Below are 27,401 nucleotides of genomic sequence, written 5' to 3' on the forward strand. Positions count from 1 at the left end.
TTCTTTTAAAAATACAACCGGGAATTTCAGATCCGTACAAAACTGAAGCCAACCCCGTCCTCATTCACAAGAGATCACGAAGGAGAGGAGGCTTGGCGATGGTTGGGGTTGAGGCACAAGGGAGGGAAGAGGAGGAGGAGGAGGAGGGAGAAGACCGTCGGGGAAAGGGGGAAATCGAGAATCCGAGATTCAGCCAGCCGGCAAAGTCAATCGACACACTTTTTTCCGGGGAGGAGGGGTTTGTTATTCTATATACAGCGACCGAATTCGAGGGATGAATATCGAGGGTTGTCAGAGCCCAAAATAACACACTGTTGGATGTCGGGGAACAAGAGATCGTCTTGCGGACGCATCCCTTCAAGGAGGAGACCTTCCGTGCCAAAGGAGGGACTGGAGGGGTCTGCTATATTTTAAAAGGCGTCTCTCTCTCTCATACACGCACACAGTTAGACGAGCCACACTCTGAAGTAAGGTGACACACACGACCCTGGAGCTGAGGTGGTGTGACACTTTCCGGACCGTCGAGGGGCCGTCCTTGCAGTGCAGAGCCACCGCTGAACTTTAAAGAGACGCCGGTTCCGTTTTCTACAGCGGGGCGGGAAGGCGACTCTTTGCAAAGGGGAGATCCCCGCTGGAAGGCCGCTGCCACTTTGGGAAGGACGCAGATCTCTTCCCAAGAAAGGTCAGTCGCGCTCCCGGGGCAACGCAGATGGATGGGACTGGGGCCTTGCGACAAGGACAGGAGGGCCTTCGACGTAAGTCAGCGTCCCTTCAGCTAGAAAACCCTTGCCACCGGTTGCTGAACCCGAGCTTAGAATATATATTTGGATAACCTTAGGCAGGGAATCCTGCATTTAAATACCCGGGACTTAACAGCCGCTGGGCGCGCTGAAGTTTGAAATGGCACACGTCGAAGGTGGCATTTGAAAAGGGAGCGCCCCCTCCCGCTGTTTTCGGTGGGGCAGGGTACTTAGAAGGATTCCTTTGAGCAAGGGATACCCCAGAGTTTGGGATGTGGGGGCGACGCTTTAAAATCTCTCTCACACTCTCTCACACACAAGAGACACCAATTGGGCGCTGCAAGAAATTCTGGAGCGAATGGAAGTCCTTTAAAAGGAAGGGGCCTTTTCAAAAAAGGACAGGGGATTTTCATAGCAAAAGGGGGTCTCTTCCCCGCACCCCTCTTGGAGGTGAGCACCTGGCAACTCTAGGCAGACTTCCCGGCCGGGTCTCGACCCAGCTTTTTCAATAAATATACGCCCGAAGTAACGTTTCATTAGTCCTGGTTTTCTCAAAACCAGCTCCCCGGCTCACGCGGGGAGACGCAAGTCTTTCTTTCCCCGACTGTCGGGGGCAGAGAGAAAAAAACAACCCAAAGCAATTTCCTTGTCTCTCTATCTTTCTCCAGCAGTCCCAGAGGGGAAGAAAAACCCGACGGCTTTCTCTGGAGGGAGCGCGGACCGCCGTCGAAGTGCATGCAGAAGAAGGGCGGACGGCGGCGGTGCGCCTCAGGGGCGGTGAAGTAGCATTGGCTGCGGCGGCGGCTGCAGTTCTGGCTCGACGGCGCTTCGCGAGGGAGCCACGCTCGAGCCGCCGCTGCCGTTGGTGTCATGCAGTTTGCGGACGTGCTTCTTGAGGTCAAAGTTCCTGCAGAAGCCTTTGCCGCAGGTGGGGCAGGTGAAGGGCTTGGTGTCGTTGTGGGTGTGCATGTGGAAAGTCAAGTTGTACACCTGGTGGAAGGCTTTGTTGCAGATATTGCACTTAAACTGCTTCTCGCCGCTGTGCGTCAGTTTGTGGTTCTTGTAGTTTCCTGTTTGGTGGGGAGGAGGGGGACACAAACAACAGGGCGAGGCGCTCAGTGAGGCACGTGGGGAGACCCTCTCCCGCCCCCCAAGCACACACAGCCCAAGCGCGCGCACACCCACACACCCCGCTTCAAACAAAAAAACAAAACAAAACAAAAAAACCAACAACACAAAACTAGCTCGGGTTAACTTCTTCGGTTGGCATTCCCGATTCCATTCCGTCGAAAGAATTCAAATTCTTTTTAGTTTTTTTCTACTTTAAAACAAGAACGAAACGAGCAATCGAACAAAAAACCACACACGCAAACAGACAGAAACCAAAATCCAAAGAAACTGAAATCTTGGGACGCTCCTGGGTAGCCGATTTGTGTGCCCAGATCCAAAACGCCGCTTATTTGGACAAAATTCCGTGAACTGACTTCCAGACTGACCTTCAGGAACCGGGGTACTCCTAATAATAAAGCGGTTTAAATCCCTTTCCTCTCCTTCTCCCTCATCCAAAATAAAATAAAATCGTTAGCCAGCGAAATCAAACCGCTTTGGGGTGGATTAAATTAGGACTGGAATAATCCACAATGCGGTACTAAACATAATCTACGATTTTTATTTTTAAAGATTTTCTTCACAAATAAATATTTAAGATGGGAATGTTAATTCCCTGCGCCTCTGCGAAGCGGAACCATCTTAATCCGAAGCGGTGCGTTGTGGATCCGGGTTTTCTTTTTGCAATTTGCATCTACAAACAGAACCGTGCAGAATATTCGGAGTTTACTCTCATAAGACTCCGGTTAACACTTGCAAGCCTATAGTTCGTATATTTGGAAATAAGTGCCGTCGAGCTCAACTGGGTTTACTCCCAGGTAAGAGTGCAAGACATCGCTGCCTTGGGTTTCAATAATATACGCGCCGCCTCACAAGTAAGTCTCACTGAGTTCAGGAAATTGCGGCAAGCCCACTGAAATCAGTGGCACTTATTTCCGCATAAACCTGCACAAACTAAGTTGTTATTCCCAATTATCCTCACAATAATTGCAATCGTTCTCGCGTTTTTAAATCCACACTAACGCTTTGCCCCTCACCCCAATTAAACAGAAGTGGCTATCTCAGAAAAACAACAATTGGAGAAGCTAAATAGATATATATCTCTCTCTATCTTTTGCTCCTGGTTTTGTATAAACGGATCCTCCGTTCGTCTTCCCGCAACATAACTCTCCGAGCTCACACAAACAATAATGCTGGCGTAACATTTTAGACACGCTTAAAAAATATCCGTTTGATATCCGTTTTAATTTTTTTTTTTTAGCATATTCGTTTTGAACATCGGACACGGGAGGAAAAAGGTGTGTGCGCGCGCGCGCTGAAACAACAACGACGCCATCGAATGCAGAGTCGTACCTTTTTGGTGAAACCCTTTCCCGCAAAACTCGCAGACGAAAGGTTTGTAGCCCGCGTGGATCCGCGTATGCGTGTTCAGCGTGGAGCTCCGGTTAAACGCTTTCCCGCACTGGTTGCATTTATGAGGCTTCTCCTGTATTTTTAATTTTAAGGAGAGACAAACGCAATCAAAAGCCAGTCCGTTTTGCAGCTTCTCTCCAAGCGGGGCACAATCCTGGCTCTCTTTTCCCCCACCCCCCAGGACAGCAAGAACTGGGGAGGAAGGTGCTGTTTTCGCTTGGAAAGAAGATCAGCTTCCTTTGCTACCCCAAAGGGCCTCGTCCTGTTAAGTTTAAACTCTGGCAGCGAGCGCCCCTCAAGTCTATTGGAGACTCGCGCGGGGTTGCGGGGAGGGAGAATACCGAAGCTGGAACCCGGAGCCTAATCGCGCTTGGTGGGATGTGAGTTTAGTCGGGCTTACTTCCGAGGAAGCGCATTTCAGGATGGTGGCCCTAGTGAAAGAAACAGCCGACGGAGAGGCAGCAGTGGGGAAAAGGGAGAGAAGGGAAATTTGGAGAGGTGGCTGTCTAGGGGACAATACCCAAGCACTATTGTTGGGGAGGGGGAGAAAGGGGAAAAGACTAGTATTTCTTCCCCCCCCCCCCACTCCTCTCTCTCTCACTCACACACGACGAACAGCTCGCTTTCCAGTTACTGCCTCCAGAAGACAAACATTCCGCACGTCGAGGAGGCAGAACAGTCTAACTCAGACAGAGGGAGAGAGGCAGATGCTGGCCAGTTCGACGGACCAGGGACGGGAAGGGAGGAGGCTTGCAGAGCCACGGCGCGGAGCCGTCGGGTGGGAGCCGCGCGTTGCTACTGGCTTTGTGCGCGGCGGTCGGGAAATCCGCGCGTTTGCTGGGCGCGGAGCGGAGGGAGAGCGAGCGATCGCGCGCGGTCGGTCGGTACCTGGGTGTGGATGATCTTGTGGCGACAGAGTGTGCTGGCCTGGCGAAAGCCTTTGCCGCAGACCTTGCAGACAAAGGGCCGGGCTCCCGTGTGCACCGGCATGTGGCGCGTGAGGTTGTAGTGCGCGTTGAAGACCTTGAAGGGGGAAGGGGAGGGGTCAGAAAGTGAAAGCAGAAAGAGACAAGAAACGCGATTAGAAAGGGTGCGCGAGAAAGCCAGCGCAGCAGCCGCAGCAAACAGCAGCCTCGACGGCCGCCTTGGCGGATCGGATTTGGGAGAGGGGCCGGATCCGGCACTTGCCTTGCCGCAGACCTCGCAGGTGAAGACTTTGGGCTTGGCGCTGGGCGAGCCGCGGCTGAAGTCCGCCCCGACGTTCTTGAAGGGCAGCTTGTCGGTGGCCAGAAGGTGCGCGGCGGCGGCGGCAGCTGCGGCGGCGGCAGCGGCTGCCGCGCTGTGCAGCTGGGCGTGCGCCAAATCCTTGAAGGCCGGCGTCGGGTATTTGTCGGAGCCGGGAGGCAACACGTGCAGCTTGTTTCTCTCCGCCAGGTAGGCCTTGGGCGCCGTCGGGGCGTGCAAGGCGGCGGGAGAGGAGGCGTGCAACGGCGAGCCTAGGAAGTAGGACGCCACCGGGTGGAGGCTGAGGCCCGACGGCGGCGGCGGCGGCGGTTGCGGCGGCTCGGTGGCGCGGCTGAAGTAGCCCAGGGTGCCCAGGGCGTGGAAGGAGGAATGGTTGACCACGCGGGGCCGGACAAGCTTGTAGTGCTGCTGCAGCGGCTGCAGGTCCCCCGACGGCGGCTTGAGGCTCAGCGCGCAGCTCAAAGACGCCGCCGACGAGGAAGAAGAGGGGGAGGGCGGCAGCGGCGTGTCCATCGGGGGCTTCCTGGGCTCCGAGCCCGCCTTGGCTAAGGGCTCGTAGGCCAGCGGCACGAAAGGGATCATGCAAGGGATGGAAGATGCCAGGCTGAGCGCCGCCTCCGCCTGTTGCTGCTGCGGCTTGACGTGCTGCACGGCGCTTTTGGAGCCCCCTCCTTGCAAGAAGTGGGGCAGCAGCGGCAGCGCTTTGGGCTCCGGGGCCGTCCGGGCCATGATGCGCTCGATGGAGAATGCCAAAGGCTTGGAGGCACTCAACATGTTGGCTCGAGGAGCGGCCAGGCTCTTGGCAGCCGTCGGGGGGTGCTGCTGCTGTGGCGGCTGGCCGCTATTGTTCATGGCTGGCCGCTCGCTTGCCTGGGCGCCTCTCCAGCTGCCTTTGCCCCTCCGCAGCCCGCTCACTGAGCCGAGCCGACGGAGCCCCGCGCGGCTGCTGCCGCCCGCGACGCCTCGTCCTCCGATGCCCACACCAAGCCCACCGCCGCTGCCGCCCTCGCCGTTTCGCTCGCCGTCTGGACCGCCGACAGCTGCCTCTCCATCTCGACGGCCGGCGGCGGCACCAGCCTGCGCATCCCGACGGACTCGTGCCGGCCCATCGCCGCCTCTGCGCGCCTTTGGCGGGGGACGGTCGCCCCTGTCTGCTCCTCCTCGCCTCTCTCCCTCGTTTTCTCTCTCAATGGAAAGTGTTGGGTCAATAGCAGCAGCCACGATCCCGCCAATCGTTAACTTCCAAGAGGAGAAGGTAAACTAGATAATTGCTCAATTCGCTTCCAACAGGCATTAGGAGGAGAAGGGGGGGGGGAGGAAAGTGGAACCCCCTCCCCTCCCCGCTCCCAAGATCAGGAGGCTACTTTCCATTGGCGCCCGATCCTCCTCCGCCTCCTCCCCCCGCCCAGAGGGAAGGAGGTGGGTCTCCCCTCCCCCTCCGGGTCTCCCCCTCCTTCTCCTCTCCCCTCCTATTATTCCCAGTCTCCTTACCTTACACAGGCTTCAGAGGCCTCCAGATCAATGGTCTTGTTTGCCTTTAAATGACATCATCTTTTCCTTTATAATCATAAAAGGAAAGACAATTCGCGGCGTGACCTCTAAATCAGGGAAATTGGGGGGCCACAGCGACGGGCTTCTCTCGGACAAAGGAGGGGCAGTTGCGCTGCCTGCTTGTCAGTTTCAGCCCAGGCCGACATCCCCGCGCTGCGCACCTGGGCGCGCGTCTTGGCTGCTCTGCTTCTGCCCCGGGTCTGCTCCTTCTTTCCTCCCTCCCTTCCCTCCTTTCTCGGTGCCACTTCGGAGGTAGTCCTTTGGACGCCTGGCCTTTTGACAAACGCGCCGCCCTTCCCAAGAAACAAAAACGCTTCGCTTTCCCGAGGAAAAGCGCGGGGCTGCAGCTCCGAGCGGGTGTTAGACGGGGCGTCCCAGTGTAGACGGGCAAGCCGGATGCAAAGGAGGAAGCCGTCGGGGAGACCCAGGTTTCCGGAGCGTTGAGGATGATGTCCTCGCCCAAAACCAAACTTTCAATAGCTATTCAAGCAAGGGCGACCCCCAACTACTGCAAATTGGGGGTGGGGAGAGACAGACGGCAAAATGCCCAGCGCGAAAACCAGAGGTCAGCTCTCCCAGCGAGAACTCGGAGGCTACAGTGTGAGATCACATTGAAATCAACGAGGAAGAGGTGGTTCCCCCACCGCCGTCGATTTTGATGGCTCCAGATTGCTCTCCCAGCGAGTAAGGGAATTTCTGGAGTCATTTTCCCCACCTCACCTCAGACTGGGCTTTCAGTCCAACCTGCTTTCTAGAGGCTGCTTAGCAACACAGCCTCGTTGTGCTCTAAATAGCGAGGTGTTCCTTCAAAGGAACCTTTCGGAGCTTTTGGTACTTTTCAGAGCTCCCGGGAACAAACTAGCGTTTAGTTTTAAACCAGTTTCATTAACCAAACAGAAACCACGCGGATTCTCTTAGGTTTAAAAGAGAAACAGATCCCGGTTCTCTCGCTTGTGAGTTGCTAAACGTAGCCAGCTCCGGGAGCGAGCGAGGCTTTGTCGTCGGAAGACACCCTCCACCCTTCAAATCTGGAACGAGCCCAAGGAAGTGAATTGCAGGGCTATTACAGGGCCGTTTCGGGGCAAATTGGTTTGGAGCCTCTCCGCTTTCAGATGATCCACTAATTAACGACAAATCTCTCTTTCGGTCCCCGGGGCCAAGGGCTATGTAAACAGGCCGGGGAAGGCGCGGGCCTGGATTTCCTCCTCCGAGAGGAGGCAAACGGGCAGCGGAATGCGGGTTTGGCGTGTGTATTAAATCCAAAGTTTCCTAATAGCTTCACAGAATCCTCAGCACAAAGGAAAGAATTAAGAAAAAGAAAACACCCACAGATTGTACTGGACAAAACAAACAAACAGAAACCAACCAACCAACCAACCAACCAACCAACCACCAACATATATTACAAACGCTCCAAAAACGATCGCGACGCATTGTGCTTTGTAACTCAAGTGGGACTAGAGAGGCGTGGAATATTTCTTTCCTTGCCACATCCCCGTCCCATGCCCACCGCGAGTGGCTGGTCCCGTGCCCCACAGGAGAAATGCCGCAAAGCCTTTTGCGGGTGCTTCTCTTTTAAGGGCATTTGGGATAATAATTCTATGTATTCCTTCCTTCCTTTATTGCATGCCTACCCCACCGTTTATCGTCAGTGAGCTCGAGGGGGCGCACACGGTTCTCCCCCTCCTCATTCCATCCCCACAACTAGAATACACGCGACCACCGTCGTCAGACTGGCCTCTTAAATACATCACATCAGAATCCCCCTCCCTAACTTTTAATGGCACTCGCGAGCCAAAGACCGTGCAGATCTAACATACGCGGCAAGCCCTCCCCCCCCCCCGACGCCCAATGAGTCCTGGATTTACTCCCTTCCAGCGGGGAGGTGGGGTTTTTCTCCCTGGGATCCCTTCCCCACAGCAGATGGGTTGGCGCAAAAGTTCTCTCCCCCGAGGGAAGCTCAGGTTCCCTTCCCTCGGCCCCCGAGGCAGACGCCAGACGGGCGCAGTTGTGGCGCGAGGGGGCAAACCAGGCTGGTTTCAGCGTACAGGTGAACTGGCTCACCTGGGCGACAAGGAAACATTTTTGGCCACTTATCTTCCTCCTATTATATTTAATCTGTTTATTATTTAATAAAAATATCTTATCTGCCCGACTCCCCATTTACTTCTGGGGCACCTCGCCGCGCCCTCCATCAATCCCTCGCCGTCGAATTTTAAAGGGGATGAATTCGGTTCCTCGCTTCCTGCGCTCCACCCCTCGGCTGGGAACTATTTCAGGCGAAGCTTTCGCTTCCTTAGCGCCTCAGCAGCTGGCTCGCTCCTGGTCTTTCTGAGATCGACTTTTCTCTGACATGTGTTTGGGAGGAGGCGAAACGACACGCCGCGTCGTCGCTGGAGCGTAGGAAACCTGGTCCCAAAGCGACAATTACTGGCTCTGCCGTTAAGACAACGCCGGACTGAGGAGGAGTGTGGGCAATCTAGCGCCGGATTCCGGTGTTTGGTTTTACAGTGAAAAGAAAGAGTGTGAGAGAGAAAGAGCCAGAGAGTAAAGAGAACAGACTAGGCTGAAATGGAAAGTGTCACCTGGAAGGGAAACTTTCCGAGCCGAATTCACGCTACAATGCAGCGTTACCTCGGAATGCTTCTCCGAAGCACTTCTGCCCTTGAAACCCTCCAAAGTTAGGCAACAGCCCTAAATGCATAAACTTGGGAGTAAGTCCTTCCTGGAAGCAGATGGGACTATAAGTGCGTAAGATCGCTCTGCGCGAGCGCGCAGAATTCCAGTCACGCGTGGTCATCCTAAGCTGGTTGATTGAAAAGAAAATCTTCTTGCGTTCTGTAAGAACTTGACAGTATAGGATTGCAGCTGGATCGTAGGCAAGTTTGTGTAGAAGTTCAGGCCCATCATGTCCAGCCCGGCTGGCTCTCAACCTAAAGAATCGCAGCTTTCTGCATCGGAGGAAGCGAAACCTGTCATCTTATATATGCCTTTGGTGTTTCAATGCACCACCACTATAAGGTGTTTCCATCCTAAGCTTGTTTTCTCGGAAGAAAGGTCGGCCGGAGCAAGTGGATTAGCTGCGCGCTCGCTCACCCGTCAATCCGTTTGCTCTCTTATCCTAAAGCCGGCTCTTTACTGAATCTCGAAGTAGGTCCCATTGCCCAGTCTTGAGGAAGCAAATGAGTCTGACTCATCAGTGAGGATGCGAGATGCGGACGTTTTAAAGAGCGACCTGGTCATCACCAGTAACATCGATCCTTACAGTTTTGTTGGAGAATCCGGCAGTTTTGCTACCAGAAACGGCCCAGAGAAGGATTGCTTGGCAATGTGCCCTCTGCCCAAGCCCAAACCGGGAGCCGGTCGCTTCTCCTGGGCAGGCAAATCAGGCGAACTCCCAAATCTTCTTCCAAGGGAAGGAAGAAACGAGGGAGGAAGACCTGAAGCCTAGGCCAGGGGTGCTTAAGGTCGCAGAAAAACCCTCCCCGTTTCAGGGAGAGAATAATTCAGGCCCCACCTGCACTAGACATTTAAATCAGTATCATAACCCTCTAAACAATCAGAGTTTCCCACGAAAAACCCTGGGAACTCTGGTTCCTTAAGCATGCTGAGAGTTGACAGGAGAATCCTATTCCCGTTTCCTAGGGTGCTTTAACACCCCTCTTCCCAGGAAATTCTGGGAATTGTAGTTCTGGCACAACTTTCAGCACCCTTAACGAACTACAATTCCCAGAATTCTTGCGGGGAAGCCGTAGCAGTTTAAAGCTGTATGATAATGCTTTAAATGTCTAGTGCAGATGGGCCCGTGTTAAAGCGAATCTTTTAGGAGACGGAAGGGATTATTTCAGACTAAAGCGATCTACTTTTTTTTATTTTAAAACAGAAAGCTAGAACTGCCCAGATCCACCAAGTGGAGTTTGGTGCAAAAGACATACACTTAACAGAGGTTCCCAAACTGTGGCCATTGGCTAGGCTTGCCATACCTCAGGAAAATTCCTGAGATGTCCTAGTTTTCGGGTGTAAAAATGGCGTCAGGGGGAAATTTTGCCGAACTGGCAAAATGTCAGGAAAATCCCGATGGAAAAAACAGCGCAAGCAGCTCCAAAGGCATAATATCACTGTATTTTTGTTTGTTCCCAAAAATAAAAGCTCAATAATTTTACTTTTTGAAATATGGCAACGTACCATTGGAACACGAGACAAGCTTCACTCCGGACATGCCTGTGAATTTAGGGTCGAAGACAGTATTGCATTTTATTGTATTACAGTTTGGAGTCTGCAATTAACTGCAATGTATAAGAAACTGAAGAAGCACGGACAATGCAAAATCGCACAGCATGTAACAGAGCGCATTGCCGCGGCTGCTACAACAGGCAGAAAGGTCCGTCAAGACCCCCCAGCAATTTTCAAGTGGTCTGTGGGGCAGAAAGGTCTGGGAACCCCTGACTTCGAATGAAAGAAGCCTGAACGTCGGAATTCGTTCTGAGTACTAGAACTGAATTGAACTCCCAGCCCTTCAACACACCCAAATGCAGCCTTTGTTATCCGCCCCCCTGCGCCTTTCTAAATTACGTATCTTATGTAACCTGGAGGGGGAGAGAAGAGGAAAGCAGCTTTATCTGCGCTCCACGTACAGACCCAGTCCAGCCATATTGACTCCGAAATAAGCCCCAATGAGCACAACGGGTCTCACCCAGAACTAACATTCTCTTGTTGCATGGTTGCACGGAAGTTGTGTCTCGCTTTACGCCGTCTCTCTCTCTCTCTCTCTCTCTCTCTCTCTCTCTCTCTCTCTCTCTCTCTCTCTCTCTCTCTCTCCTCTGCTTTTCTTGCTCACTTACATTTACTTGTGGTCGAAGCCCTCTCCCTCTGGGCTTTTCATTAGCAGGCAAACGCATCGCAACCTCAGGGCAATATCTGAACCCAGAGGCGATTAGATCGCCAATATCACCAAAGGCACGAGCTTCGCGCCGCTTCCCATCGGGCAGCTGGGAATCCGAAGGAGCGCGCCCCGTCGAGTCGGGAGGGCCGCTTTCTGCCCAGGGTGTAGGCGAGACCTCGCCTTCCGAGGGGATAACCTGAACTTGACATCTGCGCATCTGGTGAAGGATCGCATAACTGCCTTTTCCCACTTGGTGGGGGCATTCCCCCCCCCCCTTGCTAAAGACAGCGCGGATAGCGGTTAGAGCGCCTGGGAGAGCAGGGTTCAAATCCCTACTCGCCAGGAAGCTCACTGGGTGACCAGTGTCTCAGCCTAACCTACCACAAAGGGTTGTTGTGGAGAGCGGGATAATCCTGTACGCCCCCTCGAGGAAAGGTGGGATAGAAATGCAGTCAATAAAAACTATTAAAATAGAGCAGGCATAGGCAAACTCGGTCCTCCAGATGTTTTGGGACTACAACTCCCATCATCCCTAGCTAACAGGACCAGTGGTCAGGGATGATGGGAGTTGTAGTCCCAAAACATCTGGAGGGCCGAGTTTGCCTATGCCTGAAATAAAGGACGTGTCTAGGATTTGTAGAACCCGAGATGTGAGGCAAATGGGCAAGGCCCTATTCTCATTTGTTTAGGGAGAAACTTTTAGCTGTTTGTATGAAGTATTTACTTTGCCCCCTCCCAGAAATAAAAATAAATTCCGGATGCCCATGCCCAATTCTAATCTTCCACACAATAACCTTGGGCTATGGCAGCAAGAGGAAACTTTCTGCAAGGTTCCCAGCCTCTCAGCGAGACAGAGGAGTGGTGAGGTGGGTGGCTGGGTATTTATTGCCCCCCCCCTTTGGAAAGCCAGTTCCACCAAAGCAAGAAATAGACGCCTTCGCCTTCTCTCAAAGTCAAAAGGAAGCAGAAACGCACGTCTAGTCTGCCGCGTCCACGTCAAAGATAAAATTGGCAAGCCTGAACGCTGCACCTGAACTCCATCTGCCCAGCTCGGGGAAAGAATTGCTCCACTGTGGAAGTGTATGGTGAGAAATAAGTCCTATCAAAAGCAGCAGCAAAAAACAAACAAACAAACAAAAAACAACAAAAAAACGAAAAACCCCAAGAAAAACACCAAAACCCAGCGCTGCGTGCGCTAAAATATGTGTATCTGATTGTGAAAGGTGAGCTGAATTTACGCACTTGCATCTGAGTTCTAGAATAAAGGTAAATGCAATCCTGCTGTTGCAAATAAGAGAGAGAGAGAGAGAGAGAGAGAGAGAGAGTGTGTGTATTCCGCCCCCTGCAGAATGTGTGAGAGTCCACAATGAACCGCCGGCCCTGTTACCCCGATCCAGCTGCGGGAGAGAGGTCTGCGCTTTTGACACGGTTTCACCTGCCCCGGTTGATCCAGGCGCGCCTTCGGAGCGCATCAACGGCTGTCAGGCCCAGGTCGCCAGACGCGCGCTCGCAAAAGGCTCCGAAACCCAGAGAGGATTGAAAGGCAAACTAAACAGAGCCGATGCAGCAATTGCTGCGCTTTTGGAAACCCAGCCCCTCACGAACCACCTGCTAACCAAGCCGGAACACAGAGCCTGCAAAACACATCTTTCCTTGGGCGCTTGGTTCCGCGTAAGCGTGAGCATGAACTCAGACTTGCAGCCGTCCGGAGAGATTTAGAGATTGGGCTGCAGACAAAGGGGTGAGACGGTGGGGGCGGGGAAAACCACACGAACACACACAAATGACGATCCACGGGACAATAAACTTCAGGACTTTCATCCAGTGTATAAAATAAAATGGTGTGCTCATGAAACTGTGGATGGCACTGAATCACTAAGTCACAAACGCTGAAGCGTGGACAACGGAAATCGGCCCTGCCAGCCCTTATAGAAGAACCAACATTCATTTTCCTCTGCTCAGGGCGCGGAACATGCCACTGCCCTCCAACGTTTGAAGGCATCATTTATAATCGTCATTCTCACTCGGATAGCTATTTAGACATATGGGCTACTAATTTATGTTTCAAGTCGGAACTGATGGAATATTCCCATCGTTAATGTCAGCTGACACAAAAAACCTGCTCTATTTGTAACGATATATTTTTTTTTAAAAAAATAATGTTAAAGAGTGCTTTTTTCTGGAGAAAAAGGTGGGGGAACTCACCAATACGTTTGCTTATTACCAGCCCAGTGACAGTGCCAGACCAACCACCCCCTGCCAGTGGCGAAATGTAAGATATTAATAATTTGGATTAGAAATTGTCAAAACTTTGATTACAGATATGGGTGGATTTTTGGCTCAGGCATTGGGTGTATATTCCAGCACCTCCAGGCAAAATAAATAAATAAAATAATTATTTAATTGAAAAAAGGTAACGGAACTCAGACCCCCCCCTCCAGCTCAAAAAATCCCCTTCTCCCACGCAATACATTTTGTTCTGCTTGAGTTGGAGCAGCAAACCGTGCCTCCTCATAGGATTCAAGGCTGACCAAATTATTTTGGCCCTGGGGCAATAAATCACCCATATCACCATCAGTGGCCACTGCAGCCAGGAACCTCCACTCTAATGAGAGTTGCTACCATCTTGTCTTGTAAGAAATCACTGCAATTTGGGCATTTGAAAGGCAGCAGTGGCAGGACATTTTCTGGACCAGCGCTGGCTGCTGACGTGGGTCTTGCAGCATGGCCTTAAAAGATCTCAGCCAGTTTTCAACGCATTAATGCATCGCTTATGTAGTTTAAAATTGGCTTTCTTGGTCCCCTTGATGCACATTCCATTGAGATCAATAGCACCTCCTCCCAAGTAAACGCGGTGCAGATCAAGGGATCAGCTATGACTGTCAGTAACTCCCATGCCAGTCTCAACCCTGCTAATGTCATATTCCCAGGGAATATTCAGGTCAAGTATACTTCTGTCAATATCCCCTGTATCAATAACAACTCTCTCACGGATACTGCTCACTGCCAGCCACTCTCTAGTCTAAAGCCACTCTAGGTGATGGATTCACTGAATAAGTGACCATGCTCTTGTCCCTTTACCAGGTATGCAGGAGAGGGGATTTCTACACTTGCTGAAATATGATTATGATTTATACCCAAAGGTCTTAGGCACCTTACACGGTAAACAAATATTTCAAACATAAAACAGTGATAACTAAATTTTCATACGAAACAGCCCCCACAAAAACACATTCCTCCCTCCCTCCATAAAATTGGTACCCTCTCCTGTTATATATCAGACATCTATTACGTCTTCTGCATCTGCTGAAGACATTTATCCTTCAACAATCCACCCAATTAGCTTGTTGACTCTGTATTGGCTATGAAATTGTTGTCATATATGAATTAGTACCTAAATACACAGTATATATGTGTGTGTTATGAAATAGCTTCGAGATATTTCATTTAATTCATGAATTGCTTCCTACGAAGTGATAATGAGGCCATCGCAAAGCAATCACCATAAAACAGCAAGCAGTTAAAAAAACGTTCACTGAACAGGAGAGAGACTGACAGACTGACAGACCATTCAAATGCTTAGGCGTATTAAAGAAGACTTAGCCTGGTGCAAATGCGATGCTAGACTTGGACACAACAATTAAAGGGGCGGGAACTTCCCTGCAATCCTTCCTTAACAAACAGGCAAGGATTGGATGTTCTCTGCAGGCATATGTGACAACTCCCAGTGAATATGGTGGGGCCAAAGCTGGAAGGCTGAGGTATTGAGGAGTGATGTTTTAAACCAAGCAGCTCTCACAACTCAGGGTGAAATGCTCAGCACACCTTTGTTGTTGTTTAGTCGTGTCTGACTCTTCATGACCCCATGGACCAGAGCACGCCAGGCACTTCTGTCTTCCACTGCCTCCCGCAGCTTGGTCAAACACATGCTGGTAGCTTCGAGAACACAGTCCAACCATCTTGTCCTCTGTCATCCCCTTCTCCTTGTGCCCTCCATCTTTCCCAACATCAGGGTCTTTTCCAGGGAGTCTGCTCTTCTCATGAGGTGGCCAAAGTAGCATCAGCTTCACGATCTGTCCTTCCAGTGAGCACTTAGGGCTGATTTCCTTCAGAATGGATAGGTTTGATCTTCTTGCAGTCCATGGGACTCTCAAGAGTCTCCTCCAGCACCATAATTCAAAAGCATCAATTCTTCGGTGATCAGCCTTCTTTATGGTCCAGCTCTCACTTCCATACATCACTACTGGGAGAACCATAGCTTTAGGTGGTAAAACCCTAATATAACTCAGTGGGGCTTGTTTCCAAACACAGGTTCTGGCTGATGGTCAGTCCTCCTTATCAGGCTTCTAGTTTCCTCTTCTTTTGCATCTAGACACCCCAGATGCAATCCTGGCTGCAATGTAACACTCCCTTGAATGGCCACACATTAGTGAATGGCAAATGCTGACTTGCAGGTGTTCCTCTCAACAACCCCGAGACACAGCTCTTCTGAGACGATACCAGAAAAATGAATTTTTGACTAATGCAGACATGATGACTTCAATTCCAACCAAGCTTTCTCTCTCATGCACTCTTCTTGCTTTGCTTGATAAAGAGTTCTAGAAGACACAAAGGCTTGCTCTCTATCATAAGGCATTTTGGTTGGTCATAACAAAGGGTATTGTTTTTTAATCGTTCAAAAGAAAAGTGGCATTTTATTTTATTTAACATAAACTTACATTCTGCCTGAGTGTAAGAAAATCTCTAAGCGCTTTGCAGAAAAGAGAGAAAAATCTCTAAGTGGTTTATTTTATAAAATATATTTTTTAAATTTAAAAATATAAAAACTTTTAAAATACCGAAAATATAAAAATTGTTGATAAAAATATATACGGAAAATATTCAAAAATGATTAAGATCAACAGGAGCTAAAAAGAAATAAAAACACATGTAACTTCTACATGTCTGCATGTTTAAGCAGGCACCCAGAAGAGTAGAGAAGGTACAGTGGTACTTCGGGTTAAGAACTTAATTCGTTCTGGAGGTCTGTTCTTAACCTGAAACTGTTCTTAACCTTTAGCTAATGGGGCCTCCTGCTGCCGCTGTGCCGCCAGAGCACGATTTCTGTTCTCATCCTGAAGCAAAGTTCTTAACCTGAGGTAGTATTTCTGGGTTAGCGGAGTCTGTAACCTGAAGTGTATGTAACCTGAAGCGTATGTAACCCGAGGTACCACTGTACTTCCCTCCCTGATGTCAATAGACAGGGAGTTCCAAAGTGTGGGTGCTGCGACACCAAAATATAAATTTATGACACATGTTAATCAAGTATTATGTGGCCCCTAGAACAGTGCCGGTTTGGCAGATTGTAGTGGTCAAGAGGGCATTTATACAGTACAGTGGTACCTTGGGTAAAGAATTTAATTCGTTCCGGAGGTCAGGTCTTAACCTGAAACTGTTCTTAACCTGAAGCACCACTTTAGCTAATGGGGCCTCCTGCTGCCGCCACGCCGCTGGAGCATGATTTCTGTTCTCATCCTGAAGCAAAGTTCTTAACCCGAGGTACTATTTCTGGGTTAGCAGAGTCTGTAACCTGAAGCATATGTGACCCAAGGTACCACTGTAAGTTGATCCTGCAACAAAACTGGTCCCAAGTCATTTAGGGCTTTATATACGATTAGTAAACCCTTGAACCTGGCCCAGTAGCAATTGGACAATCAGTGCACATCTCTGAGCAGCGGTGTTGCATGCTGGCAGAGTCTTACTGCGTCGCAAAACAATGCAAAGTGAATTACTATGTCGCCAAAGGATGCACGGACAAAAAGTGTGTCACCAACATGAACAGTTTGGAAAGCTCTGGTCTAAACGACTGTGGACAAACTCTCTTGGTCAATGAATGGCTGTAGCTATTGCACCTCACATAGCTTGTAGCTGGTGCTTCTAACCACTGAAGCCACCTGGAACCATAGAAGCAAGTTGCACCAGGGTGCCAAGTTCTGGAGGGCACCAGGGAAGAGGCGGGGGCTGGATGCAGCGCCTCCCACCATCAGCTTGCCCGCCTCGCTGAAGCAGCGCTGTGCCCAGAGCCTTTCGCCTCTTCCCCCCAGGTGGAGCCGCCCTCCAGCTGCCGGCTGCCTCCTCCAGCCCCCCAAAGCTGCCAGCAGCGCCGTAAAAAGGTCAGCAGCTCTGGAAAACTCCAGCGCCGGAGGGATCTTTGTACCACGGCGCCGTGGATATATTTAAGACGGCCCTGCTCCCTGGGCTTCCAGTGACAGAGCTGATCAGAGTTTAACCCCCAAGGCACACCTAGTAACATCACCTGCCTCTTCATCTGTGTGCCTCGTTTGATGGGTTTCGCTCTGAGCAAAGCTTATTTAGTTTGCATGCAGAGGATTGGAAAATGGTTTCATGACTTCATTGTCCCTGCTGCAAAATCAGAGGTTGCCCTTCCTTCCTCCTCCACCGGCACAGAAACCCTTGTATGGAATTATTACTACAGCAAGATGTCAAGAAGAGGTGGTATTTAGCAGCTGAAGAGAAAATAATACGGCCTTAAGTGGCAGGGCCAGAAGACAGGAAATGGATCCTTCTATCCTAGTGATTCTCAGCATCTTTTTTCTGGGCCACGCTTTCCGAGGAAACATTTGCTCGCACCACACCGATTTTTCAATTGACAAGAAATGCATTGGAAAACAAAAAGAAGTGCTTGACTGGTCACACAGAACACAACTACTTTATAGTATGATCACTTGACTTCCAGAAAGTATCCAAAAATGCAGCTTCCTGCCACACTTGCCAGCCTCTCCTGCCACACCAGTGTGTCATGCCAAACCCTTTGAGAGCCACTGTTCTATCCCATCATGCCACTGCCACACGGGATGCCCACATCTCCGTGGGATGTGAGACACAGAGCAGTCAAATACAACATTCCTAGAGGGGACATAAAAAGAGGGTGTCTGGACCAGCCAGTCGGAATTTCCTGTTTCCTCCTGGGCTGGGAGAGACTTCCTCTGCATGTAACCAGAGGTGGGCGAGGCCTCACCTGTGCAGGTAACAAAATACCTCAGGGAAGGCAGAAATCTCTCTCTCTCTGACTCCATTCGTCGAAGAGGCAACATCTTCTTAGCCTAAGATGCTCCCTTGCCCCCTGCAAATATATAAGAGCCATTCCCCCTCCCCAGAGCACTTTCAGTAATTAAAGGCCATTTATCTTACTCCAATACCTGGGCCACCTCATGAGAAGAGAAGACTCCCTTGAAAAGACCCTGATGTTGGGAAAGATGGAGGGCACAAGGAGAAGGGGATGACATAGGACGAGATGGTTGGACAGTGTTCTTGAAGCTACCAGTATGAGTTTGACCAAACTGCGGGAGGCAGTGGAAGACAGAAGCGCCTGGCGTGCTCTGGTCCATGGGGTCACGAAGAGTCGGACACGACTAAACGACTAAACAACAACATCTTACTTGCATACAACTACTAATTATCAATAAAATACAAAGATAGCTAACTGATCAGGGCACCTCTCAGGCAGAAATTAAACAGGTTCACCAGCTCAATTCTGCATATCCATGCCTGGAAATGTTTCCTGTTGCTACTTTTCTGCCTTTCACTCCAACGGTAAAGACAGAAGAGCTCAGAAAGGGAGGAAAAAAGACAGTCACTCTAGAACAGAAGCCTGTGAAAAGGGGCATAACGTTGAGGACAATGAAGTAAAACCTTGAAACCTAAAGCACATTCATTCAGAAGCAGGTCTCTTTTTAGCGGAAGTTTTTAATGTTTGATTCTATTTTTAATATTTAATAATATTTAATAATCCTCAATGATCCTACCGGGTTCTGTTGGTTTCAGTGCTGTCCAAGAACGCGCAGGACTGCAGCCCCGACAACCTGCGAGGAAGTCAGCTGCACAGTCAGTCCTTCTGTCTTTAGTCCTGAAAGAGGTTCCAGAAAGCGGGGAGAGGGTGCTGATAGAAAACCCGCTGGTCTCTGAAATCGCCCAGCAGAAAGTTTCTTTTAACGAGCTTCCCGCGGGGCCTGCGCTTTGCGCCTTAGCGCGCAGAATGCGCCAGAGGAAGCCTCCATCCCGGGAAAGGATCCCCTGGGCTTTTCGCTCTTAAAACCAGGTGTGATCTTACAGGGCGTTGGCCTAGGTGGTCCTTCCGAATCCGAAATGCTCTGAATATCGAGGGAGAGAGCTTATTTCTAAGCGGCAGAGCTGGCGGTGATGATCCTGCCCGGACACTTGCGCCTGGGAAGCCCTTTTAGCCAACAAGCCTCAGGTGTGAAAAAAGCGCAATGGCTACGTGGCGAGCGTGGCTTGGCCTGTCGGCTTGGGAAGAGGCGCCGTTCGGGAAGGAATGGCGGTGTAAACGCTTGGCGTTCCCCAGGAGTCCTGGGGAAGGGTCCGCCTGCGCCCCACGGTTATTTGGGTCTCCTTCAGCGTGGAATCCGGGTAAGTATGAATGAAGCGCTTCGGGGCCCAGCGTTGGCACGAGGCGCCAAGAAGCGGAGCAGGAGTTTCCTTCCGAGCCGGTGCAGGGCGCCAAACCCGGCCTGGCGGCTCTCTTTTCGTCTGAGCCCCGGGCCCAAGGGCTCCAGCCTGGGAGCAGGTCGCCCGCCTTCGTGGCCGGGCGCGCGTTGGTTTCGAGGCAGCTATGGTTGATCCGCAGCGGGGCTGAGGACGGGTGGCCACCTGTCCTGTATGATACAAGATTGTCCCGTATTTCAATGTAAAATGCTGCATCCTGTATTGATACAGTTTTGTCCTGTGTTTCAGGTCTTCTCTATCTTTATCTCTGCCAAGTTAGGGATCCTCTCCAAATGCTTGTGTTGGAAAGGGTGTGTGAAAGGTCATGTATTTAAGCTCTGGGTAGTCAGGTGCAGATAGACCTACAAATTCATGGGTATATGTGCACAACGGAGCTTTTTTTAAGGGAACCACCAAAAAAACCCGCCGGCTGCCCATCAAATGCACGCCATTTTAGGAAGACCCCAAAATTGTTGAGCTTTCCTTTTTAGGGAAACCCGAAAGTTGCTGAACTTTTTTTTAGACAACTCCCAAAGTTTTTCAGCTTTTTAAAAGGAAACCACCCCAAAAACACATTTTTTTGATTGACCAAGACAAAACACCTCGTTTTGGAAATTCTCCTCCGACGTCAGTTCTGCCCTTGAAATCTCGTCAATGCATGGGAAAATCTCGACGTATGACAGCCCTGCTCTGGGTTGTTTTGAAGTCACTTCAGCACCATATGAAAAAAAATCACGGCAACCACCCGGTGCCATCCTGTGCAGAACAACCCTAGAGCCACGGGCGCTGCACCTGCCAACAGGTGTTTCTCTGCCAAGAAGCGACTAGTTGAGTCCCCCGCATCCCCTTCCAACCTCCCCTCATTTGCCTTGGGGAAGGTCCTGCTTGACCTCGGGTGCCCAGCTTCCGGGGCGACTTGGGAATCCATATTTCCCTCCCTGCCTGGTCTCGCTATGGCCGGAAGTGACAGACAGCTGGACAAGGGAGAAATCCAGGATTTTAGGGTAGCTGTGATAGGGCAACCACATGTAAACCCCCCACCCAAAGTAGGAGCAAAGGAAAGAGTTTGTGTACGCTTTTTCTAGTTCACATCTTATTTCATGAGGATTTATTATTATTATTATTATTATTAAATAGTTTTGGGTTTTTTTTTTTTTCACACTAAAAGGGGAAGTGCCCCTCCCTGCAAGTTAGTGAATCAAGAGTTGTTGAACAGTGGCATAGATTGCCTTGGGAAGCAGCAGGCACTCCTTTGCTGGGGATATGTAAGGAGAAACTGGCCCGTCACGAAGGCTGTAGTTCAGGCTTCTCCAACCAGGTGCCCTCTAGGGATACTGGATTTCAGCTCCCATCAGCCCTGACCATTGGCTCTGCCAGCTGGGGCTGATGAGCTTTGCAGGCCTGAGCCAAGTTGGGGAAGGCTGTTGGATCCTGTCTTGAGTAGCGGATTGGACTAGATCACCCTATCTGAACCTTGGGTCTCCAGATGTTACTGGACATAATAATTCACAATTATGATGACAATTCCTATCATCCATCATTGGGCCATGCTGGCTGGGGCTGATAGGAATTGTAGTCCAGTGACACCTGGGGGGCCCAAAGTTGGGAAAGGCTGTGTTATGATATCCAAGGTCCCATCCAACTCCTTTGGTTTGAAACCACTGAGTGTTGAGTTTGCTCCTGCAAGCCATTGAAAGCTGCTGCATACCATTGAGTGCAGAGTCTGACCCAGGAGGGGTCAGAACCTCAGAGGAGGCAATTTAAAGGGTTTGATTTTTGGTGCAAGCAGAGGGGTGTTTTGAGTTGTGGATTTGGGGCTGGACTAATCCAGCCATAGACCTATCTGCAAGATTAACAGTGGGCTGAATTGGAAGCCTAAGCTTTCACTCAGCTACAGCTTGACTCCTGTTGGGGATAATGGACAATTTGGATTGGCAAGGTAATTGAAGAAATGCTTTGACATCACATTTCCCCACATGATCAGGGCAAGAGTTAGAAAGGGCATGGGCTCCTGTCTTTGCTGCTAACTTTTGTTGGAGGGGGTATTATTATTATTATTATTTACATTTCTATCTCTCCTTTCCTCCAAAGAGCTCAAACTGGCACACGTAGTTTCTCTCTCCCTTTTTAAAGCCCCACAAAAAAGCAAGAGACCAGAGTCTCTTCTGGCTCAGGCTGGGATGGAGAAGACAAAAACATCAAAAGGAACAGGATAGCTCGGTTGGTTAGAGAATGGTGCTGATAATGCCAAGGTTGCAGGTTCAGTCCCCATATGGGACAGCTGCATATTCCTGCATTCCAGTGTTAGAAACTCGGATATATAAGCTAGGCGCCAAAGGACTTCTTAAACCAGGGTTACAGTTGCCAAAATACCTAGTTGCCGTTTTGGGGCCAGACAGCTTGAAAGTCATATTTTCCAATAGAACTTTTTTGGTTCCTGAAATTCGTTCAAATAAAATATCATGGATAGAATTCTACAGGATGTGTTGCTGGTGTGTGAAAACAATCAAGGTCCAAGGATTCCCCAGGCATGCACCTCCAGATGGTGAAGATGTCAGGTCCCATCCTGGCACTTGGGCATCTTCACTTGGTTGCAAGTGGCCGATAGCCAGGTGCAAAATGCGCCTGGCAAATTTTCAATGCTGCCTGCATTGCTGGAGTTTAGACTAGAATAGTTGATCCTCTGAGTCCCTTCCAACTGTATGATTCCATTTTTAAAAAACTGCATTGCAGCTCTAGCTATTTCCTATTGCTTTGTTTATTGACTCCATGACATGCAGAATTTCAACTAATAGGTTCTACTGAAAAGTTTTTGTTGTTTAGTCATTTAGTCGTGTCCGACTCTTCGTGACCCCATGGACCAGAGCACGCCAGGCACTCCTGTCTTCCACTGCCTCCCACAGTTTGGTCACACTCATGCTGGTAGCTTCGAGAACACTGTCTAACCATCTCGTCCTCTAGTGTCCCCTTCTCCTTGTGCCCTCCATCTTTCCCAACATCAGGGTTTTTTTCCAGGGAGTCTTCTCTTCTCATGAGGTGGCCAAAGTATTGGAGCCTCAGCTTCAGGATCTGTCCTTCCAGTGAGCAATCAAGGCTGATTTCTTTAAGAATGGATAGGTTTGATCTTCTTGCAGTCCATGGGACTCTCAAGAGTTTCCTCCAGCACCACAATTCAAAAGCATCCATTCTTCAGCGATCAGCCTTCTTTATGGTTCAGCTCTCACTTCCATACATCACTACTGGGAAAACCATAGCTTTAACTATACGGACCTTTGTTGGCAAGGTGATGTCTCTGCTTTTTAAGATGCTGTCTAGGTTTGTCATTGCTTTTTCCCCAAGAAGCAGGCGTCTTTTAATTAGCATTGGACGAAGCTGCCTCCTTTGCCACGCCATTGCTTGTTACATAACCCATGATAGTAGCTGGAAGGCAGCATTCTGGCATGAAAGGGATTAGGAGAAAGATTTTAAAATATCGTTCTGCGCAAAGGATGAGGCTCATGCTTTAACTAGTCCCAATGAACCACTCGAGGCCCTGCTGCAATTTAATAGAATGTTAGGGGGAATTATCTTTAGAGCTAATAAGGGGACATTGACTTTCGAGGGCACTTGGGTAAGATATCTGGGGCTAAGGATTACTGCACAATTAGGGGACTCTTTAAGGTTAATTGTCTCCCTTTGTTAAGAGGAACTGAAAAAGGAAATGGAAAGATGGAGTCAGAGGAATGGCTCCTGGATTGGTAGAAAGAAATATGAAATCTGATGCTGAGATTATGGATCCCTTTTCAGAGTCCCAACAGTGCAAATTCCAGAAGGAAGGGGGAATCTAACGCCCCATTTGTAAATTTTGTGCACGTATTGGCTATGTAACCTGCCCTTGGATTTTTAGGGAGAAGGGATGTTAAAATGATGATGATTCTCATGGGCTGGAGGTTCTCTGGCCGCTGCTTAAAGGGGTGAGTAGAATTCAGAACAGGGATACAGTGTATGGTGTACACTGGGCATTGGGCAAGATGTACCATCTTGTGTTTTTGGCTACAGCCATCGAGAAGGGAAGAGAAGCTTGAGGCTGGGTTGGTGCTCCTCCTTTCTCCTGTGATGCTTACTCACTTAAAGAGGACTGTGTACAGGCAATGATAACAAGGAGCAGCAGCAGTAAGGCTGGGAGTGGGGAACCCAGGTATTGATGGGCCCTTGACTTGAGTCTGATCCTTGATAGTTGGCCAATGATGCTAATACCTGGCGAGTGCCCTGGGAATACACACAGATGAGCAATGTTCAATTAAATTAAAAGGATCTGGGATTCTGTTGGGTTTCTGTGGAGAGAGCCGGAACCATTTGTGCTCTTATAGGTGCTGCCTTTTGCGTAACACTTACACAAGGAAGGGTTCTGGAGAATTTAAAGGTCACAAATGCAGGAAATGCTAATGTGCTTTAATGGCCATGGGCGGCACACACCTTGCACCGGGACCGAACTAATTTAAGGACTGGTTTAAGCAGCTTGCACTTTTGTAGCTTTAAAAGTGGCTGAATTGTAGGAATGGGAAGCAGGTTATTCGGTTAGCTTCCTTCTGGAGGTTTCTCTTTTTCTTTACGTACCATAGGTAAAAACCACCCCCACCACATACAGTACCTGCAGGCAACAGCTAAACTCCCAGCAAAGCTTTGGGCAAGGTGTATCTTTAACCTGCAGCTCTGTCTCATCACCAGTGAATACCCACACACTGGTATTGGGATGGCGCATAGTCTAGTGGTAAAACTTCATATGCAGAAGGTCAATCCCCAGCATCTCTGGGTAAGACTGGAAGAAAACCCAGTCTGAAGTCCCAAAGAGGCACTGCCTTTCAATGTAAGGCTGTACTGAGCTAGACAGGCCAAATTGTCTGACTCTGCAGCTTCCTTTGTGTATGTTTTTAAAAAACATGTTAATGCCTGGAGGCGGTTGGAGGATGGATGGCGGCTAACAGATTGAGGTTGAATCCTGACAAGACAGAAGTACTGTTTTGGGGGGACAGGGGGCGGGTGGGTGTGGGGGATTCCCTGGTCCTGAATGGGGAAACTGTGCCCCTGAAGGACCAGGTGCGCAGCCTGGGAGTCATTTTGGACTCACAGCTGTCCATGGAGGCGCAGGTTACTGTATTTCTGTGTCCAGGGCGGCTGTCTACCAGCTCCACCTGGTACGCGGGCTAAGACCCTACCTGCCCACGGACTGTCTCTCCAGAGTGGTGCATGCTCTGGTTATCTCCCGCTTGGACTACTGCAATGCTCTCTACGTGGGGCTACCTTTGAAGGTGACCTGGAAACTGCAATTAATCCAGAATGCGGCAGCTAGACTGGTGACTGGGAGTGGCCGCTGGGACCACATAACACCAGTCCTGAGAGATCTGCATTGGCTCCCAGTACATTTCCGAGCACAATTCAAAGTGTTGGTGCTGACCTTTAAAGCCCTAAATGGCCTCAGTCCTTTATACCTGAAGGAGCGTCTCCACCCCCATTGTTCAGCCCAGACAGTGAGATCCAGCACCGAGGGCCTTCTGGCGGTTCCCTCATTGCGAGAAGTGAGGTTACAGGGAACCAGACAGAGGGCCTTCTTGGTAGTGGCGCCCACCCTGTGGAACACCCTCCCTTCAGATGTGAAGGAAATAAGCAGCTATCCTATCTTCAAAAGACATCTGAAGGCAGCCCTGTTCAGGGAAGTTTTTAATACTTCATGCTGTATTGTTTTTAACACTTGATTGGGAGCCACCCAGCGTGGCTGGGGAAACTCAGCCAGATGGTCGGGGTATAAATAATAGATTATTATTATTATTATTATTATTATTATTATTATTATTATTAATTATTAAAAAGTTTTTTTGTTTCTCCTTCTTTTAAAATTGCTTTTATTACAAGATTTTCTTGGGTTACAAAAGTACATCATCTCTGTTTTCAGATCATAAAGTCTTTTCTACAGATCAATTATACCTGGTGTGAGACATTAATGTTGTAGCCTGTATAAAATTGGGGGGAAAAGAGAGGGCTGGTAAAATGTCAGGGCTGAGGGTGTCCTCTCTTCACAATGATCACCATGACTTTTTAAATAGTCTTTATTTGCAGTATTTACAATGGGTCATTAACACATCTTATCATCCATCAGAGTCACTCAGTTCAGATCTCTGCTGAGGCCTGCAGTTGCCCCTCCAGCAACCCATGCCTTACACCCTCCTCTTCTCCCATGTCTCAAGAGAGCTGTGGAAAGATTCTGAGCTTGAGCTTAACCCTTGCTGCTCCTGTGAACTTCCTGGCTCTCTAGCCCTTCCTGCCACTTCCTCTGCTTCCTCCCACAGCTCTCTCCTCATTATCTCCCTCCTCATCGGACACCTCACCCTCTTTTTCCACTCCCAGGTTCCCCCTCCCTCCGGGGAACTTGAAACCACTGGCTCGTCCCTGACATAAACTTTCATTCTTTTACATGGTGTTACGGTTGCAAGGTTTTTGTGCCGGCATCACATTCCCTTTCTATTCATTTATTAGCTTTTCTTGGTGGTGAGAGAGGTTGGGGGACCCAAGGCATAGTTGGTTGACTTCAGTTGGCTGCAGTGAGTACCCCACTGGTTCTCCATATTAATCTTTTTCCTAGTTATTGCTCCTGTCGGGTATAACTACAGTGGTGTCTTTCTTTCTGGTAAGTTTTTGCGTTTTCCCCGGACTCTAATCAGGTCCTTTCTGATCCCATGGTTGGAGAAGCTCTTGTAAATTTTGGCTCTGCCATACCACATACAGGCATGTCATCCATATTTACCATCATGCCCTTCCAGACCTAGCAGTAATAATAATAATTAATAATTTATTATTTATACCCCGCCCATCTGGCTGAGCTTCCCCAGCCACTCTGGGCAGCTTCCAAAAAAAATATTAAAATACTGTAATACATCAAACATTAAAAGCTTCCCTAAACAGGGCTGCCTTCAGATGTTTTCTAAAAGTCTGGTAGTTGTTGTTCTCTTTGACATCTGGCGGGAGGGCGTTCCACAGGGAGGGCGCCACTACCGAGAAGGCCCTCTGCCTGGTTCCCTGTAACTTGGCTTCTCGCAGTGAGGGAACCGCCAGAAGGCCCTCGGCACTGGACCTCAGTGTCCGAGTAGAACGATGGGGGTGGAGACGCTCCTTCAGATATACTGGACCAAGGCCCTTTAGGGCTTTAAAGGTCAGCACCAACACTTTGAATTGTGCTCAAAAACGTACTGGGAGCCAATGTAGGTCTTTCAAGACTGGTGTTATGTGGTCTCGGCAGCCGCTCCCAGTCACCTGCTTGTTCTTCAGTAATCCAGCACAAACCCAATGCCTCAAAGTATAATTGTACATCTGGTAGTTCTGGAGAGGCTTCTAATACCTGTTTTGTTATTTTGCATATTTCTTGTAGGTCTGATGTCCAGAAGGGTTGGATTCTGGAGCAGTCCTACCACATGTGGGGGTATGTACCTGCAGAGCTGCAACTTCTCCAGCATTTTGGTGAGGTTCCTGGGTGTATCAGCTCCAACTTCCATGGTGTTAGGTACCATCTATAGGTAAGTTTCAAGGTGTGTTCCTTTCTGTTGTCTGAGATGGATTTGAAGGAAGGTTTAGACCACAGTTTAGTCCATTGGATGGGGTGTATTTGGTTACCTATGTCATACTCCCATTGCTTTTTGATTGAGATTTCTGTGTTGAGCCCCCAAACATTGCGGGAAGGAATAATGATCATCACTCGCTCTATCCCAAAAATCTTTGGCATCTCTTGGTATCATTTGGGGAGGTTATTTCCTGAAGGGAGACCAAAGAGAATGCTATAGCCCAGACATATTGTCCTCGCCATCCTGTTTGTGAGGACAGTGCAAGAGCACAGAATATTTTATTTGCCCTTTCTCCCACTAAATAGCTCTATTTCAAGTTCTCGAGAGTTCTTGGAGAACGAGGAGTAATTGCCACTTCGAGGAGGAGCCAAG

General features: G+C 49.6%; 2 protein-coding genes across 3 annotated transcripts; one reads left to right on the forward strand and one right to left on the reverse strand.

Moving 5' to 3' along the window:
- FEZF1 (FEZ family zinc finger 1) lies at window positions 1-5,357 on the reverse strand (the record flags this gene model as incomplete). The annotated part of the gene is made up of 4 exons (XM_083699345.1): window positions 1-1,810; window positions 3,201-3,333; window positions 4,149-4,283; window positions 4,449-5,357. 4 exons carry the CDS (start codon window positions 5,355-5,357, stop codon window positions 1,509-1,511), a joined length of 1,479 nt encoding a protein of 492 aa, XP_083555471.1. The 3' UTR covers window positions 1-1,508.
- LOC310825642 (uncharacterized protein) lies at window positions 5,356-27,295 on the forward strand (the record flags this gene model as incomplete). 2 transcript variants are annotated; one of them, XM_083699551.1, is made up of 2 exons in its annotated part: window positions 5,356-5,760; window positions 26,840-27,019. In XM_083699551.1, the coding sequence occupies 2 exons, from the start codon at window positions 5,356-5,358 to the stop codon at window positions 26,843-26,845; spliced, it is 411 nt and encodes a 136-aa protein (XP_083555677.1). In that variant the 3' UTR covers window positions 26,846-27,019. The 2 variants fall into 2 exon arrangements, 1 of the variants encoding a protein (XP_083555677.1); XR_014555370.1 differs by lacking the exon at window positions 5,356-5,760 and adding an exon at window positions 21,059-21,379 and having other exon boundaries at window positions 26,840-27,295.
- Window positions 27,296-27,401: the final 106 nt, after the last annotated feature.

The sequence above is a fragment of the Podarcis gaigeae genome (genome assembly GCF_964106915.1).
Source record: "Podarcis gaigeae genome assembly, chromosome: 10".
Taxonomy (NCBI): domain Eukaryota; kingdom Metazoa; phylum Chordata; class Lepidosauria; order Squamata; family Lacertidae; genus Podarcis; species Podarcis gaigeae.